The sequence below is a fragment of the Orycteropus afer genome, unplaced genomic scaffold (assembly GCF_000298275.1).
Source record: "Orycteropus afer afer isolate SDZICR_OR568_19922 unplaced genomic scaffold, OryAfe1.0 scaffold00358, whole genome shotgun sequence".
NCBI classification, from domain to species: Eukaryota; Metazoa; Chordata; class Mammalia; order Tubulidentata; family Orycteropodidae; genus Orycteropus; species Orycteropus afer.
The window spans coordinates 2,669,106-2,687,451 of record NW_006921945.1 but is presented as its reverse complement, the minus strand read 5'-3'; the positions used below and the strand labels follow the sequence as shown (position 1 = coordinate 2,687,451).

The 18,346-nt window shown below is 47.4% G+C and overlaps 1 protein-coding gene across 1 annotated transcript in view; it reads left to right on the top strand.

Annotated features, from left to right (window-relative positions):
• UBN2 (ubinuclein 2) overlaps positions 1 to 18,346 on the top strand; it is a 77,671-nt gene that overhangs the window by 35,928 nt on the left and 23,397 nt on the right. Inside the window, exons 6-9 of the mRNA XM_007952791.1 lie at positions 3,638 to 3,775; positions 4,768 to 4,871; positions 6,861 to 7,353; positions 10,880 to 10,950. Coding sequence (XP_007950982.1) covers positions 3,638 to 3,775; positions 4,768 to 4,871; positions 6,861 to 7,353; positions 10,880 to 10,950 — 806 coding nt within the window. The remainder of the gene's footprint in view (positions 1 to 3,637; positions 3,776 to 4,767; positions 4,872 to 6,860; positions 7,354 to 10,879; positions 10,951 to 18,346) is intronic.

The window sequence follows — 18,346 nt, the reverse complement described above, 5'->3', positions numbered from 1 at the left end:
TTAATTTTGGTTTTCTTCTTTCTTCTTGACGAGGAGAGACCCGTTGTTGCATCTAGATGGCAGCTTCCTAGCTTTTAAGGTCCCAGTCGCTACTCCTGTGGCACAATTTTTATACAGCTGTTTGATGGCATTTTCCCCAATGTGGCAGCATTCTCATTACTTGTACTTGGTTTGTTTTGTTTTCATTAACCTGGCTTCCCTGCCCCTCCTTAGCTTCTCATCTTTGTTTTAGGGTCAGTGTTGACTATTTTGGGTCATGTATTGGATTATTTAAGGCAATATGCTAGTGTTCACAGGTGATATTATGTATTTTATGAACAAGTCTATTACTTGGAGGAAAGGTGATCACTGGGTGTGGCTTCAGTTCCAAGTTCAAAGTGTATCTTAGGGTGATAGCCCCACAGGTTCCTGTGGTCTATGCTAGTCCAGTAAGTCTGACCTTTTTTAGGAATTTGAGTTTTATTTTACGTTTTTGTCCCATTCTACCCAGGACCTTCTCTTGTGTCAGCGTGGTTACTGGTTGTAGCTGGGCACCATCTGGTTCTTGGGGACTGTCTTCCTTGGGCCTTTGGTTTCCTGCACTCTGCACTGCTCCAGATGGGAAGAGACCCACAGTTGTATCTTAGATGGCTGCTCTCAAGCTTTTAAAACCCTACACATTACTCAGCAAATTAGGATGTAGGGCGTTACCCTTGTGAGCTTCTTTATGCCAGTTGACCAAGCTGGCCCAGGAGGCTGCGGTCCCAGTACTTCAAACCCAGGAAACCAGTCTCGTGAGGTATTATGTCTTGGGAGTATCTGTAACTATGCCCCCATGAGGTTTTTTATCTATCTATCTATATATGTATGTATATGAAGTAGCTCTGGTGGCATAGTGCCTGAGGCATTTTGACTGCTAACCAGAAGGCTAACGGTTCAAACCCACTAGCCACTCCTTGGAAGAAAGGCTGGGCAATGTATTTCCACAGTGATAACTGCCTTGGAAACCCAAGGAGGGGTCTCTATGAGTCGGATCCGACTTGACAGCAGTGGGTTTGGTTTTATATTTATATATGTATATATCGATATGGATATGAATATTGGCAGTGCACATAAACATGTGCACACATGTGCCTGCAGTTACCCTGTACACACATGCTTATCTTCACACGTGCCTTCCTAGACACACACACACACACACACACATGTCTGCCTGTGCAGCCACACAAATATTTAATCATCCTTGTTGTTGTTGTTGCAGAATTGTATGTTACAGTTGACCAAAATTGCCCCTCACTCTTCATGTGCCTCCTGGTGTCTTCCTTTACCTTGGACAAACTGTGCACACCACACTTCACCTGCATTGGGTTTACCCTTAATTCCTACGGTAACTTGTAAGCCGTGTATATCCTTGCCTCTAGTAAAGAATTCTCCTTGGAAGTCCAGCTTAGACGGGTCATCTAGTTGGAAGAGCCCCAGTGGTAGACATGCCAGGGAGCAGGGACCTCACTGTTGTTGAGTACGGAGTCCCTTTTCTCTCCCACCACAAACCCTCCTTTCCATTAAGATTGGCCTTCATTTGTTTATTATTTTTCAGTCCCTCTTCGTCAGGTGAGGTAATGAGAAACATTCAGATCCAGGTTTTGAGGACATGAGGATTCGTTTTGGATCAGACCGCCAGTCTGATGCAGGCATTCGGTGGCCGTGCATAGTGCAAAGTGCACAGCACTCAGCTCATTGCAGACCCGTGGCAGTAGATGCTTTCTGACCCGGGCAGGGATTTTTCTCCTTGCCCTTAAAATACATAAGCACTAATGGTCTTTGAAATGTTGTTTTTAAAGTTTTCCCCACTTAGACAAAAGCTGAGCTCAGAGACAGAAGAAATGACTTTATTTTTCTTTATTTTATGAACAAAATTTGCTCCTTGTTTCCACTTCTCAACAGAACCTTTTGCCATTAGGAATAGTAGCAGTGATCCTTCACATTTATTTCATTATTCCAGAAGTTTCTTTCTTAATAAATACCTAATGATCAGACCTAATTTTCAACTTACTCTACAAACAGGTTTTTTTTTTTTTTTTTTGGTGAAAGTTTACACAGCAAATTGTTTCCAGTTGACAATTTCAGCACCAGTTGTTCAGTGACATCAGCTACATTTTCCTCGGTGTGTCGACATGCTCTTTAACTGCATTCTGGTGTTTCTGTTTCCAGAGCTCTGGTTTCCCCACCCTCTTACCTTCTCGTCTTTGCTTCAGTGTGATTGCTGACCTTCTGGTTTTGTCTGGACGGTTGTGTAATAGAGCATTGTATGCACGGGTAATAGCCTTTATTTCGTGTGCCAATCTGTTATTTCACTAACAGGTGAGGATAGTATCTGTTCAAGTTTTAAAGAGCATCTCAGGACAGTGGTGTCAGGAAGTCCTCTAGTCTCAACTGGGCCAGTAAGTTTGGACTATTTAAAATTTCAATTCTATTCTGCATTTTTCTGCTGTTCTGTGGAGGTCCATCTGTTGTGGTCCTGATCAGAATGGTCAGTAATGACAGTTGGGCACCATCTAGTTCTTCTGGTCTCAGGGTAGATGAGGCAGTGGTTCGTGTAGGCTGTCAGCCCTATAGACCAGTTTTTTTCTCTGAGACTTTGGTTTCCTTGTTTCTCTCTTGCTCCTGATGACTAGAGAGCAATAGTTGTATCTTATGTGGCAAACTTTGAAGACCCCAGACGCTGCTTTCCTCACTAGGACACAGCACATGAATTCTGTGATGCCACTTGACTGAGTCGTTGAATCCTAAGCATAGGACCTTAGTCTCATGGGACAGCTCAGTCAAGTGGCATCACAGAATTTTTCGAACCCAGAAAACCATTCTCACAAGGTGGTTCTGTCTGAGAAGTGTCTGGAACTGTGTCCTCTGTGAATGTATGTGCGTGCATACATATAACAGTGTGTGCATGTATGTAAAGACACACCTCTGTGCACATATGTGCCCAAACACCTACATAATGTGATTATGCACTCAGTTTATTTTTGGTTTATTGGTGGTAGTGTTGCCGTATTATAGATGTCCCATTCTTTAGCACAAACGTCCTTTTCCTTTGTGCGCTTCTTGGTGGCATCGTTTACTTTGGTCAGCCTGTGCTCATTACACCACCACCTGTGCTATGTTTCCGATCGCCAAAAATAACAAGTCTCTCCACTCTGGAGAGTGATTCTGCCTTCTCCCTGTAACCACCAGTGAACGCTGACCTTTGTGCATCTGTCTCTGCTTCTCTTACACAAGTGTGATCTTACAGTATTTGTCCTTGTTTGAGTCACTTACTTAACTCGGTGCTGTGTTGGCCAGAGCCACACACATGCTCTGTCACAGACTCACCATGGTTCTTTGTGGTTGCGTCGTGTTCTGTTCTGCGTATGTGCTGTGCTTTGCTGGTCCATTCACAGTGAAGGGCACCTAGGCTGCTGGCCCGCCCCTCCTGTTGTGCATACTGCTGCAGGACCACGGCTGTGCCCGGCCATCTTCACTGCAGTTGTCTGGAACGTCGTTTTTCAGTTGAGATTGAGGGAGATGCTGACACAGCGAATGTCTTTCTCTGACAGACACTTACAGAACTAAAGACCATAGGATGCATCTGAAACCTTTTTTTGTTTTGTTTTTAATCTAGTATGATGAGTTAGTTCCTGCTTCTCTGACCACCAAGTATGGCGGCTTTTACATCAACACTGGCACACTCCAGTTTCGCCAGGCCTCAGATACCGAAGAGGAAGATGTTACCGACAACCAAAAGCACAAGCTACCCAAAGTGAGTTTGGCTGGCGTTGCAGCAGTACTGAGAACAGTCAGTTAACAGAATGCTTTCCCAAAGCTTTCCGTGGGCCACAGCTGTGAAATGCAAGGAAAAGTGAAATGCAAACCGTTGGTTAATGAATCTGTAGTTAATTACATGCTTTAAAGTAAAGTTATGGAGAAAAGGGAAATGGTTAGGTATTTAGATCATAGTAGGGTTATGTTTGCTTTTAAAACTTCTCTCTGCACATGTGGTCTCATAATCTGCAATTTCTGGTAAATTCAGCCTTGGTGTAGAAATGATTGGCAGTGGCTGTGTGACCTTCCCTCTGATGTAGTTTGTAAAGCAAACTCAGTGGAATTTGCGTTTATGGGATTTGGGAAATGGATAGATGAGTGACCATAGATGAGTGTTTCTCAAAGACTGCTTACGTGGAACCACCACATTACTCATCTATAATGAAGCCAGGCCCTGCCCCAGACCCCCACAGCAAGACTAGGCTGTGGGCTAGGGGGGTATAGAGGAGGTGGTGGTGGTGCTCATGGAACTCAAGGATCTGCACTTTCTTGTTCCCCTCAAATTTTATTTGTTCTGTTATCGTTGAAAATCTGCACAGCAAAACGTGCACCAGTTCAACACTTCCTCACGTACAGTTCACTGACGTTGGTGACGTGCTCGGAGCTGTGCACTGTCTTCCCTTTCTTCTCTGAGTTGTTCCTCCCCGCTCCTGAGCTGCCTGTCTGCTATCTCCAGCTGCTCTTCACTTTGATCCCATAGAGAGAGTTGTTAAATGAGCTCAGTGCTCCAGGCAGACCTTCTTAACTGTGGAAGCTCAACTGCTGTCCAGTGTGACGATGACTTCAGAAAGGTCTGCACTTGGAGCAGGGAACTGTCAGGCCCACTGAAAGGTGAAGTGCTCCACTGGCTGGGATACCAGATGGCTAGTGTCAGAGTGTAAGGCGCTGGTACCTGGACGAGTGTGCATTCTCTCTCTGTTCATTTTGCAGGTTTCCAAAATAAAAGAAGATGATATTGAGATGAAGAAGAGGAAACGGAAAGAGGAAGGGGAAAAGGAGAAGAAGCCAAGGAAAAAAGTACCCAAACAACTAGGGTATGTTAAATTAAATATGACTACTTCACCTTTATAAGGACAGACTTGGCACTAATCCATTCAGTGTAAGCTGGGTCTGATGTACTACAGTATTTATAGATTTAGTGGCCTGTTGTATGTGAGTAACATGGTAGTACCTATTAGTAGGTAAAGGAACCCTCATGGCTTAGCGGTTAACGAAAGGTCCACAGTCTGAACCTACCGGCTGCCGCTCTGTGGGAGAAAGCTTGCAGCACTCTGCTTCCATAAAGATTACAGCCTTGGAAGCCCTAAGGGGTGGTTGTACTCTGCCCTGTAGGGTCGCTGTGGGTTGGAATCTACTCCATGGCACCAGGTTTGGTGAAGACTCACAGTGGTATAGGGCACGTTTCTAGACAGGTTCATTGACTTTTGGCTCATTATAATTTCTTATTAACCAGAACAAGTTTGAGAAGATGATGTAAACATTGCTCGAGTTGTTGTAAGCTTTTGGTACTAAAACCAAGCTTTGAAGCCTGGGAGTTGGGGCCGGGCAGTAGCTTCTGTGTGCATTACTTGTGGTGGTTTTAATATGAGAATTGTCATTGGTTTTATTTTGCCACTCTTAAGGCTTATGATTCTAAGTAACCATATTGCCTCTAAAAACCAAGTACGTGGGGCATTGAGTTTATGCTAGTGGTGGTAGAATATCTGGAAAAGGGTAGCAGTATGGTGGTACGACATGAAAATGCCATCAGTGCCCTGAGCTGTCAGTGTGGAAGTTGTGTTGGCGAATGTCTTGTTTGTATGTTTTCATCACAAAAAAAGTGAAAAATAAAATAAAATGAAAAAATGAAATCGATTTCTCAGAAGCTGTCAGTCAGAACAATGAAACAGTTGCACTGATTGCCCCTCGTTGTCTCTGGCTTCTTGTGCTACACTAAGGAAAAGCACCTTGTCGGGCTGATGTTTCTCCCCTCTATGGCAAGGAGCTTGCATCAGAATTTGTGGCTATCAGTGTCCAAAAGGTTGATGGAGGAAAGTGTTTCTCCCCTCCTAAGCCTGGGACCTTAGTGACCCTTGAATCATTAAGAAATTACAAAGGAAAACACTAGGTGGTTGACATAAGTGTTCGTTACGAACTGGCTTCTTTAGGAACCAGAGCTCGACAGTAAGGCCTATTACTGACTTTGTCCTTTGCTCGACATTGTAACCTACTGACTCAGCAAATACTTACTGATCGGCTGCTGTATACCAGGCACCTGAATGAACCCTGGACTTGCCTCCAAGATACCAATTATCTTTTGAGTCCTGTAGAGAACACCGAAGCAGCCTAGTGCCATGGTTGAGCACTGGTCACCAACCACAAGGTCAGCGATTCAAGCCCACCAGTTGCTCAGTGGAAGAAAGATGTGGCAGTCTGCTTCTGTAAAGACTTAAAAATTGCCATTGAGTCACCTCTGACGCATAGCAACCCTGTAGGACAGAGTAACACTGCCCCATAGCGTTTGCAAGGCTGTCATCTTTATGGAAGCAGACTGCCACATATTTCTCTTATGAAGCTGCTGGTGAGTTCAAACTGCCATCCTTTTGGTTAGCAGCCGAGTGCTTAACCATTGTGCCACCAGGGCTCCTTCCATAAAGCTCACAGCCTGGGAAACCCTAGGGGGCTGTGCTGCTCTGTCCTGTGGTTTCTGTGAGTCAGAATGGACTCTGTGGCAGTGGGTTTGGGTTTCTTTGTGGTATACGTCAAAGCATCTGAGCCATGGGATTTGGAGAAGAGTCCTTAGAAGTGATAGCTGTGCTGAGACCCTCCTTTCTTCCTAGTTCCTGGAGGGAAGGTGGTGTCATTGAAAATGACACATAGCTGTCTGATTGCCTCACGCAGCTGTTCTGCTCCCGGGTAGGGAGAGTGAGATGGGTCCGCGGGTGGTAGCAGATAGGACCTTTAATTCTCTGTCTCCTTATTTACAGGGGATTTTAACCTTCAATATCATGCATAGCCTCACCATTCATTTTCTTCCTTCACAGGGTTGTAGCTCTAAATTCACACAAATCTGAAAAAAAGAAGAAGCGTTATAAAGATTCTCTTTCTCTGGCTGCCATGATCCGGAAATTTCAGAAGGAGAAGGATGCTCTGAAGAAGAAGGAGTCTCACCCCAAAGTCCCAGTGACCTTGCAGGCCTCCGCTCTGAACAAGCCCCCTTCTGCCGCAGTCGTGTTGGGAAATGACGTCTCGGACTTGCCCCTGAGCAGTGCCCATCCAGACCTCCCCATTTTTGTTAGCACAAATGAACATGAACTGCTTCAGGAGGCGGAGAATGCCCTAGAGATGCTTGATGATTTTGACTTTGACAGATTACTGGACGCTGCTTCTGATGGCAGCCCCCTTTCTGAGTCAGGGGGAGAGAATGGAAACGCTACCCAGCCGAGCCACGCCTCTCAGGGGATGCCCAGGCTGGTGCCCACGCTTCCAGAGGGTCTACCTGTACTGCTTGAAAAACGTATCGAAGACCTCCGCGTCGTAAGTGTTGCGATTCTCTCGGTTTTTGTTTGCTGAACGAACGTTACAGTGAAAACTCGTTTCAAGATGACAGTTCCCTATCCCATCACCCTTGTAGCAGCAGCTACTTTTTTTCCCTGCTTCCTTGTAGGCATTGGCCGTGTGCATAGGCCTTGTCTTTTAAATAGAAATGACTGTAGTGTAACATGGAGACAGCTGATAGTTCCATTATTTCATTTCACCTTGTAACATAAACTTTTTGGCATGGGTCTCGTGAGCACCATGTTTACTAGCTGCACAGTCATGTAAGGGGTATGAAGAGAAGCAGGGAACAAGAGCAGAAGTTGCCTGAACTGGGTCCACACTCTTGGTATCTAGTTAGTTGAAGATCTATTTCACCTGCAAGTCAGCAGCTTTAGTAACCATGCGTCTGTCTGTGTTCCCACAAGGACAAACCCGAGTCAAGCTTTCAGGATGTAGTTATGCATAATAGTGGCTGTTGTTCATTTCCTGCAGTCCAGTGGTGCTTTGTGGTCTGTTCCCCACAACCAGTCAGTGGAGGAGGAACTGGGGTTCGCAAGCGATTTGCCCACAGTCCGGTAGTTTGCTCCCCCAGGGTTCAAAGTCAGGACGGCCGTGCTTCCCAGCAGTTTTAATAAATGATGGGGTATAGGCTGTCATTCTCACTTGATCATCAAAACGGGTTCATCATGGTGGATTGGAAGGTTGTGGGGCTTGGTCATGTCTCATGTCACACGTGCTTGTCTGTCTCTGGAGGAGGCTTGCCTGGGTTGCATGGCTTCTCCCGGCCCCTTCCCAGGAAATTCTCTGTAGCAGGATGCGTTTCACTTACTTGCTGCCTGGGAGTTCTCCGTTGTGTTCCTTGCAGTACGAGCTGGTGCTCTTGCTTCAGGAGATGAGAGTTCACCCTCAGCCAAAGTGCTCAGGTCTGTCTGAGAAGGGGTCTCTGCTATACTGTCTCGCCCTGTAACGTTCTCCCACTGCTCGGTGTCATGACGGTTTTTGATTCCCTTCCTTGAAGTTTGTGTTTCCTTCCGGCTTTCTTCCTGTGCTCTGCCCCTGCATGCACTCTGTCTGCGCCCTTTCTAGGAAGCACTGGTGTCCTTCTCAGAAAGCAGCTCTCCTATTTATAGCATGTGGAGTTGTCAGGGAGCTTGGCGGATTGACGGGGTTGGCCGGGCTTGCTCGGGTTCTTGGACCGGCCTCAGTGCTCTACGGCGTGTGCATCTCGAGGAGTATTCTGCCCCTCGTGGTTATGGCAGTGTCTTGTTTACATACTCTTTGTTTTTGGTCGACTGGTTGAGCCAGAGACAGTGGTGGAAGCATTATCCTTAAACTTACTTAATCTGTCTGCTTCTCCTTGGACTTCAGCTAATCTTCTTGTTTTTCTGAAGGTTCTAATCTTTGTGCTGGTTGGCACTGCTGCACAGCTGAAGTTGAACGCTCTGGTCTAGACCCTGGATCCGCTGCTTATTACACATTAGTAACCTGTGTAAGCTTTAAGGCGCTCTGTTGACACAGTGGTTAAGGCATTTGGCTGCTAACTTAAGGGTCGGTGGTTCAAACCTACCAATTGTTCAACAGGAGAAAGAAGAGGCAGTCTGCTTCTGTAAAGACTAACAGCCTTGGAAACCCTATGGGGCATGTCCTGTAGGGTCGCTGTGAGTCAGAATTGACTCGATGGCAGTGGACTGGGCTTGGTTTTTAGTGTAAGATTTAGTTTCCTTTTTTCCAGCATAGGGGCTATAATATCTACCCTAATATTAGGCTACGTTTGGTGGTTTGAGCCCAGAGAGATGCTCCTTAAGAGACGGGCCTGGAAACCTGCTTCCGAAAGGCCAGCCTCGCATACCTTCTGGGGCTGACTCGGGGGCAGCCAGCAACAGAGACGATGATGAGAAGGGGCGGGAGAGGACGCACGAGCCACCGTGCACAGTCACTCCTGGCTCTGCATGGCGAGGCACCCTTGCTCAGTCCCCTGGGCAACCACAGTGAGAATTGACAAACCTTGGAGACAGTCAGAGTATAATTTCTGCATTTAGGAGAAGTGAGAGAAATTAAACATGGACCTTTCAAAGGGCACTGAGTGTGCACGGTTTGTCTCAGCACTCCTGAATTGCCTGCTTTATGGCGAGGACAAAGCAGGTCCTGAGGGAAGTGAATAGTAATACGTTGAGAGAGGCCCACTGCGTGTTGCTGTGAGGTGTGTGTGGATACTGGGGACCGAAACAGACTATGGCCTGTAAAGGCTTGTAAAGCACACAGCTTGAAAGCTCACCAACACTCTGGTTTTGCCTCGTGAGGCAGCCCTGGGAAAGCCTGTGCAGGAGGAAGAGGAGACTGTGCTTTACTTCTCAGTGTCAGACTTTTTATGACTTTTTACAATGATTGAATTTATGAACTTCGTGCTGGTTTGTAATTCACATTCTGTCTTTTTAAATACAGGTTTTTTCCTTCACTACACCATCTTTTTAAAAATCCTTTTAAGTTATGCAGCATTTGTACCGTCAGTTGCATATTATTCTCTGCATATTTGGTTTTAACTTACTTTTGGAGGTTATCACCTTTACTCATCTCCTTTCCTGACCATCTTGGGGTTCATTTGCCCCTTTTCCAGCCTGTGGGCCCATCACAGAGCTTAGCTTATTGTCAGCTGGGTTCCTGTAAGGGATCCTGCTGGAATTCAGGGAACTCGACTTAGAATTGGTGTGTCAGTTACACTGCTGTGGTCACAGCCTGCATCCTTGGACTCGAGGTCCCGGTGTCACCAGATGCCGCTGTCTACATGCAGACATCTGCAGCTTCAGTTGGGTCAACACGGGATCGGGCTCTGTGTTTCTTTAGCTGTAGTGTCTCCCAGTGTCTTTGGATGGAACTTAACCTGGGTGGGACTTAACCTTTTGTTATTTTTAGCATCATGCCACTTTCACAGATTTTTGACATGATCTCTGGAAGGTTGGAAAATGGTTCCCCCAAAGATATCTGCATTATAATCTCTGGAATCTGTCATGCTACTTATATGGAAGAAAAAAAACAAACCCGCAAATACCCAGAGTGGCCTGGATTCTCCAGGAGGTCTCAGTGCCATTACATGTCTCCTGAGCAGAGAGGCAGGCAGCGGGTGATTGTACTCACATAGACAAGAAGGGGATGTGAAAGGGGAGCAGAGAGAACTGAAGATGATGCAGCCACGCATCAGGGAATGCTGGCAGCCCCAAACTCGGTAGAACAGAACCCGCTTCTCCCCAGGTCTCTGAGGGTGTGCAGCCCTGCTGACACCTGGCTTTCAGCCCAGGGAGCACATTGTCAGCGTCTGTCCTCCGGGACTGGGAGAGATGGAATGTCCATTGGGATCACTAGTCACTATAGCTGCAGGAAACGAGTTTGGTGCCGACGACCTTGTCTGATCCGGGACCACAGCACGTGGTCCTCTACTGACGTGAAGTCCCTGGGTTTTTCTCATTAGGTATTCATCTCAAAGTAACTGTTGTTTGTGAGTTACACTAATAATCTTATGTTTTTCTAGGCTGCCAAACTCTTTGATGAAGAGGGAAGGAAAAAATTCTTTACACAAGATATGAATAATATTCTTCTGGAGTAAGTAATTTTCTTCTTCGATGAAAAATCTTTAAGAATTGTTTTATTATCTTAAAATGTAGCAAGCCTTAGAGGTGCATCTGCTGAGTGGTTGTCTGCATCATGCGTTGGCTTCCTGTCGGGGCCTCACAGTCAAACAGTGCTTCGGCCTGTTGTGGTTCACAAGGACCACTTACGACCATCAAAGCTTCCAACATTAATCTGCCTGAGAAAGTGAGCACTGTACAGGCTGGATATTAACTTAGACTTAAATGTGTTTTTTATTGCCCTAGTGGCACAGTAGCATAGTGCCTAAGGCACTTGACTGCTAACCAGAAGGTTGGCGGTTCAAACCCACCAGCCACTCCTGGGAAGGAAGGTTGGGCAATCCTACTTCTGTAGTGATACTGCCTCGGAAACCCAAGGAGGGGTCTCTATGAGTCAGGGCTGACTCGACGGCACATAACAACAACAACGACTAGTGGCACAGTGGCTAAAGTGCTTAGCTGCTAATTGGGTGGTTGACAGTTCAAATCTGCAAGCTGCTCCTCAGGAGAAAGATGTGGCGGCTGCTTCTGTAAAGACTTAAATGCAGTAAAACGCAGTCACTGCTGCTGAGTCAGATGCAACTCACAGCGACCCCTCCTTGGGGTTCCGAGGCGGGATCTCTACGGAAGAAGATTGTCCAGCCTTCTGGTTAGCGGTTAGATGCTTTAGGCACTACATCACAGCCTTGGAAATCCTTTAGGACAGTTCTTCTATGCCTCATAGGACTGCTGTGAGTCGGGATCGACTTGATGGCAGTGGGTTATCTGGAAATACTTTTCTGGAAAGCTCAAAGTGTTTGTACTAAATTTGGCATAATTTCCCCATCTACTTTTATTATCAGAGGAGCTCTGGTAGTGTAGTGCCTAGGGCATTTGACTGCTAACCAGAAGGCTGGTGGTTCAAACCCACTAGCCGCTCCTTGGCAGGAAGGTTGGGCAAACTACTTCCGTAGTGATAACACCTCGGAAACCCAAGGAGGGGGTCACTATGAGTCAGAAATGACTTGATAGCAGTGGGTTTATTATCCAGACTGGAGAAAAATAATTCAGTTGAAATCTAGTGAGATTAATTATAACTCATACAAATGTTTATAGCCAAAAGGAAAGTGTGGTTGAATGAAAACAGTTGTGGTTGTGAGGTCGGCTGAGCAATGTAGAGAAGACACATTAAATTGGGAAGGAAGGAGTGAAGAATGCTACGTGATATCAGTTGTATTTATTTATTTCAAATTTTATTTTTGGTGAACATAGAGCAAAGCCCACCCTCATTCCACAGTGTCTTGGCATCACAGTGAACATAGAGCAAAGCCCACCTCCATTCCACAGTGTCTGGGCGTCACTGTGAACGTAGAGCAAAGCCTACCCCCATTCCACGGTGTCTGGGCGTCACGGAAAACATAGAGCAAAGCCCACTCCCATTGCACGGTGTCTGGGCGTCACGTTGAACGTAGAGCAAAGCCCACTCCCATTGCACGGTGTCTGGGCGTCACGGAGAACATAGAGCAAAGCCCACTCCCATTGCACAGTGTCTCGGCATCACAGTCAGTGACATTAGGTCCATTCTTTACATTGTTTCAGTATTCTTGTTATTTCACTTCTAGTTGTTTCATCTCCATTGACTTAGTCTCTCTACCCCCAACTTTCTCATCTGTGCTTTAAAATAACTGTTGACCCTTCTGGTTTTATATAGATAATTAAAAAAAAGAAAGAATTGTAATACTCAAGGGTGATGATTACTCATTGAACTAAACTGTTACTTAGTTTAAAGGTGACTTCAAGGTGTAGTTTCAGTTCAAATTTTGAAGAGCAACTCAGGACCTTAGTCTCAGGGACGACTCAGCCTTCAGTGGGTCTAATATATCTGAATTCTTTAAGAGTTTGAAATTCTGTTCCACATTTTTCCCCCTTTTTATCAGAATTTCTCTATTATGTTCCGTATTAGCACGTGCAGCAGTGGTAGCTGGGCACCATCTAGTTCTTCCTGGTCTCAAGGTGGAATAGCAGTGGTTCATGTGGACCATTAGTCTTGTAGTCTAGTTCCTTGTCTGGTTCTTGGGTTTCCTTCTTTCCCTTTTGTTGCAGACATATAGAGACCAGTAGTTATATCTTAGATGGCTGCTCTTAAGCTTTTGAGACCCCAAATACAACTCACCATACTGAGAGGCAGAACATAAAGTTTAAGAACTAATTTATGCTGATTGACTGGATTGTCCCACAAGACCATGGCTCTGAGTCTTCAAGAGAACTAGTTCCAATCCTGTGAGGTGATTGGTGATGTCTAATTAGTATCAGCACCTCTAGCCAGCCCCGTTTTTCTCTGATTTTTTTTTTTTTGTTGTTGTTGTTGTTGCAAAGCCATACACAACCCAGCATCTGCCCCTTCAGCCCTTTGCTCTGTGTACAGCTTATTGACATCAGTTACACTGGTCATGCTGTGCAAACTTTACCCCATTCAGTGCCACCTTTCCCATTTCTTTAAACAGAAAGTGACTCCTGCCTAGGGAAGACTTCTCCCACTCCCTCTGCCCGCAACCACGAATGGACTTTGTTGTCTGGTGCTGTTGAGTCTGTCTCCACTCCCAGTGGACCCACGTCCAACAGAGTGCAATGCCGCCCAGTCCTGCACCGTCCTCATGGTCGCTACTGTGTTAAGCCCACTGCGGCAACCCCTGTGGCAGCCCAACCCCTGTGGCAGCCCAACCCCTGTGGCAGCCCAACCCCTGTGGCAGCCGTCTCATTAAGGCTTTTTTTCCTTCTCACTGTTCCCTGCTTTACCAACAGGATCAACAGGATGTCCCTTCCGTAGTGTTGCTGTGAGTCAGAGCTGACTTGCTGGCAGAGGGGCAATCAACATTAGTTTCTGTATATTTACCTATTTATAGATGGTGCTTGAATTAATTTTGCATTCTTGATTAGAGTTTAGTGCTGATGAAGCTGTTGGGTCCTGCAGTCGCATTCATACAAGCTGTATCCCACGAACCCAGTGGGCTCGTAGGTTCTGACCCTTGCTGGTGGGAATTGTGTATGTAATTGACGCCAGGCAGAACTGATCACAGAAGAAATGAGTGTGGAGACAGCAACAGTGTCGCTGCTCTGATGAAAGTTGTGGTGCTGGGCTTGGTGGTCGGTCGCCTCCTCCAGAGAAGCAGAAAGCAGTGCTTCTAGTACTGTGGTCCTTTTAAATACGTAACGGAGGGCGCTTGTCATGAGGTGTAAGGGGGAAATTCTGGCGGCTGTTGTGTCTAGTGTAATCTTCATCCATTAAAGACTGGTTTTGGCCATGGACCCATGAGACATAGAGTTGCTAGCATGGTGGCCGAGGAGGTTCTTGTTCCTGTTCTTTATTTCTGCCAGGGAGTTTCAGGTGGATCCTGGCTGCCTGGAGGCAAATGGAGTGCGTCCTGTCTGCTCCCTCCTCCCTGGCTCCCTCTGAAGCCCCAGGCTCAGTAAACAGTGGAACTGTTGTCATCAGAGCTGCCCTGACACCCCGATCAGGGATTTGACTGGCTCTTCGTTTTCTTGGCACTGGGAGCCCTGAGCTGAGTGGGTCTGGTCCTCCTGGGACCGGGACTGTTCTTGCCCATTTACACTGCACCAGTGGGCACTACTGTTTGTCCCCAGGGGACGTCAGAAGACCTCCTGTGGGACTCGGCATCCGGATTAGTGGGACGGCAGCATCCCATTAGCCAGCTCCTCCTAGGTCTGTCTGGAAACACAGCCTCTCAGTGTTTGAAGTCCATCTATCTTGTATTTCTCAGAGACTCTCTCCTCAGTTCCTCAGGCCCTGGTGTTCCCTTTTAGTCATGTCCTTGTTCCCTCTGGCGTCTGCTCCACTTTCCTAAACAAACGTCTCTAATTCTCGGGCTGGGTTGCTCTTCTAAGGATGTGAGGTGCATGACTGTTAGGGGTGGAGTTATCAGCGATACTGGCTCTGCCTGCCCACTGCTTCCTGATGCTGGGAGAAAGGGCTCTACTGGGACGGGGAACCCTTTTGCTTCTGCCTGATTGAATTTGGCTGGGTCAGTAAATACCCAGCATGCTCACTCCCCTTCCCCGTTCCTGTTCCCTCCTTCACCTGCAGCAAGCTCTGCGGGTGAAAGGCACTCTGCCTGGGAGGCTGGTTCCGCCTGACGGTACTGCTCACCACAGTGTGCGGGGCAGGCACCAGCGGGAAACCTAACTGGACGCCATTGAAATACAAGTGCACACTCATGAGGGGACCCTTGTCCATCCACTGTCAAGTGCTTCATGAAGGAGCTCGTGATGGGCAGTGTTCTGGTTCCCTAGTGCCTCTCGACTGCTAACCAGAAGGCTTGGCGGTTCAAACCCACCAGCCACTCCTCGGAAGGAAGGTTGGGCAATCCTACTTCGTAGTGATACTGCCTCGGAAACCCAAGGAGCGGTCACTATGAGTCGGGGCCGACTCGATGGCACATAACAACAACAACAACAAGAAGTGCCACTCTGACGGAATACACCACAAACGGGATGGCCTGTACATCATGCAGGGGCATGGACCTGAGTGCTTGTTCTGGTTCCCTAGTGCCGCTCTGACAAAAATATACCACAGACGGGACAGCCTGAACCAACAGGAGCTTATTCTCTCACAGTTTGGAGGCTTTAAGTCCGAGTTCAAAGTGCCAGGCTCTAGGGGCTGGGTGAAAGCCCCTCAACCTTGGGGTCCAGCTCTGCCTCCTGTTCCCGGCCCACTGGAGCCAGAGGCCTTTCTTCACTCAGGCAGCTGCTGGCTGCTGAGGCAGACAAACCCACGGTTGGCAAGTGAAAAGGCACAGTCTCGATGTTACCAAACCACACGGCAGGCCATTAATTTAAGTCCATTGTAAGTCCCAAGGTCAGCAGAGCATGGCAGGCTGCTGAACAACAACATGGCTATATGCAGGATCCAAGCGTCTCATAGGCTAGAGACCATTCCCAAAGCTGCTACTCATATATAGGAAGCAGACCATATCCCAAAGGCAGCTACTCAACTGCTTGTGGTAGATCCCATCATGGAGTTGATTGCCAGTCTCATCTTGGGGAATACTACATCCAGCTGCCCAGCCCCTCAACCAGGCCCAGCCAAGTTGACACACAAACTGAACTACCACAGGCAGTGACTTCTGAATCTCAGGAGGAAGGGGCTCATGAGTTGGTCGCTCCCTGGCTCCCTCTTTCACTGGAATTGAAGGAGATGACTGGATTGGGAGATAGAGGCTGTTCCACAGCCTTGCCGTTACTTTCTTGAGGGGTTACTACCCAGCTTTGTAGGGTAAAACCTACACGGTTTTCAACTCTGTCTCTAACCTCTGTAACACGAAGCCTCTTCAGGTGACTCTGGAGCCTGCCCATGTGGGTTCAGTGGCTATTTCGGGCCAGGCCAGGCCAATCCCCACTCTTGTCTCTTACCAGCTAACACTTCCATGAGCTTCTGAATTCCTGTTATGAAAAAAGAGTTCTTTGCGACTTGGGTTCGTGCTCTTTAAGTCTTCCTTCAGTTAGTAGTTTTCAATGGCTATGTTACATTTGGAGAACAAAGAATATCTTAGATTCTTGAAGGAAAAAAAAAAATGCAGGAAATTCACTGTGTCTCAGAATGTGTTAGATTCTAATTAACCAGAGCTTGTCTTTTTCTAGTATTTTTCACTGTTGAATGAGAAATGGCTGTTCTGTTTTCTTAAAAAGAGGAAGTTGATGTAGTAGGAGGAAAGGTCGGCTGTGGAATGCTGAGTGAAGATGCTCTGGTAGGCATCCCAAGGAGAGGACTCTTCCTCACCAAGGGGCCGTTGCTCCGGCGCTGCGTTCCCATGGTGCTTTTCTTTGAAGCTTCTCTGAAGGCCAGTGAGAGCCCTGTAGAGCTAGGGCGGCGGTGCTGGGCTTCCAGGCTGCTGGCTCGCACAAGCCCTGTGGGCTCTGGTTCATCCACAGGAGCCTCACATGATCTCACACTCAGGCCTGAGTGTCAGAGGTCGCAAGCCTACTCTTAGGACCCCTCAGGGATGGGGATCTGCATGTGGCATGTTTCACTAAAGGGAGCCAAAGGAACCAGAATCCAGAATACGGAACCTGGTGGGGAGACCGAGGCAGGGCTCAGGATACGGAACCTGGTGGGGAGACCGAGGTGGGGCTCAGGATACGGAACCTGCTGGGGAGACCGAGGCGGGGCTCAGGTATCGAACCTGGCAGCTGGATGAGATAAGATGTAGTGTAATCACTTCCATGGTGGAATGTGCTGTGAGCAGCTAATCAGTGGAAGGGGAGTTGCCTGTGGGGTATGGTCTGTTTCCAGAGTGCATGGAAGAGCTTTGGGAAAGGTCTCTGGCTTTTTGCTCTTGCATGTGGCCCATCATCATCTCCAGTGCTTGGACTTGAACCAGTGCTGCTGTGTTGCCTCTGGACCTTGGGATTGTTGCCTTCCCAGCCTTTGAGCCAACAGCCTGCCCATCTTAGATCTGCCAGCCTCAGCAGCCAGCAACTGCTTTGTTACCTGTCAGTCTTGAGCTCATCAGTCCCAGCATGAGCCAGAAGGCTCCAGCTGCTTCTGTGGCCCAGGAGGCAGAGCTGAAGCCCAGGATCGAGGAGCCTCCACCGAGCCCTTAGAACCAGCACTTTGAGCTCGGACTTGTAGCCTCCTGAACTGTAAGAAAGTAAATTTTGGATTTACCTATTTATAGATTGTGCTTGAATTAATTTTGCATTCTTGATTAGAGTGTCTAAGCCAGCCACTTAGGATATTTCTGGTACAGCAGCACTAGAGAACTAAGAATTTGGTGCCAAGGGTGGGGTGCTGCTCTAACAGACACCTAAACAGGAGGCAGTTCTGGAATTGGGTAATGAGTAGAGGCTGGAAGTTTGAAACATCCTTTCTTTGGAGACCACTTTTTCAGGCAGCTCATTGAGTCAGCCTGTCCTTTACCTGGAATCTCTTAGCACTTGGAGTTTCTAGTTTTAGCTTCGACTTACCTTCTGCAAGCGTGGAAGGCTTCCTTCCCAGACTTCTTAATGAAGATCTAAGCACATAACGTTCCCGAACGAAGGGCTGTGTGGTAAAACCCATGGCCATCGTGATGTTTCCCTGGGAGCCTCTGCACTTGACCATCGGCTCTCAGATACCTTGAGCTGCTTGCTATTTTGTATTGTCACTCTGGCTTTTCTAATAGCAGTAGTTTCTGTTACCAACTCCCAGCAGTACTGTTTTCCACATTCCCTAGTTTCTGAAGTTACACTATATCCCACTGGCATGGCTGCATTGGTGTGGGGTAGGGTTCCCTCCCTTCCCCCGTGTGTCATGGACGATGGCTGCATTGGTGTGGGGTAGGGTTCCCTCCCTCCCCCCGTGTGTCATGGATGATGGCTGCATTGGTGTGGGGTAG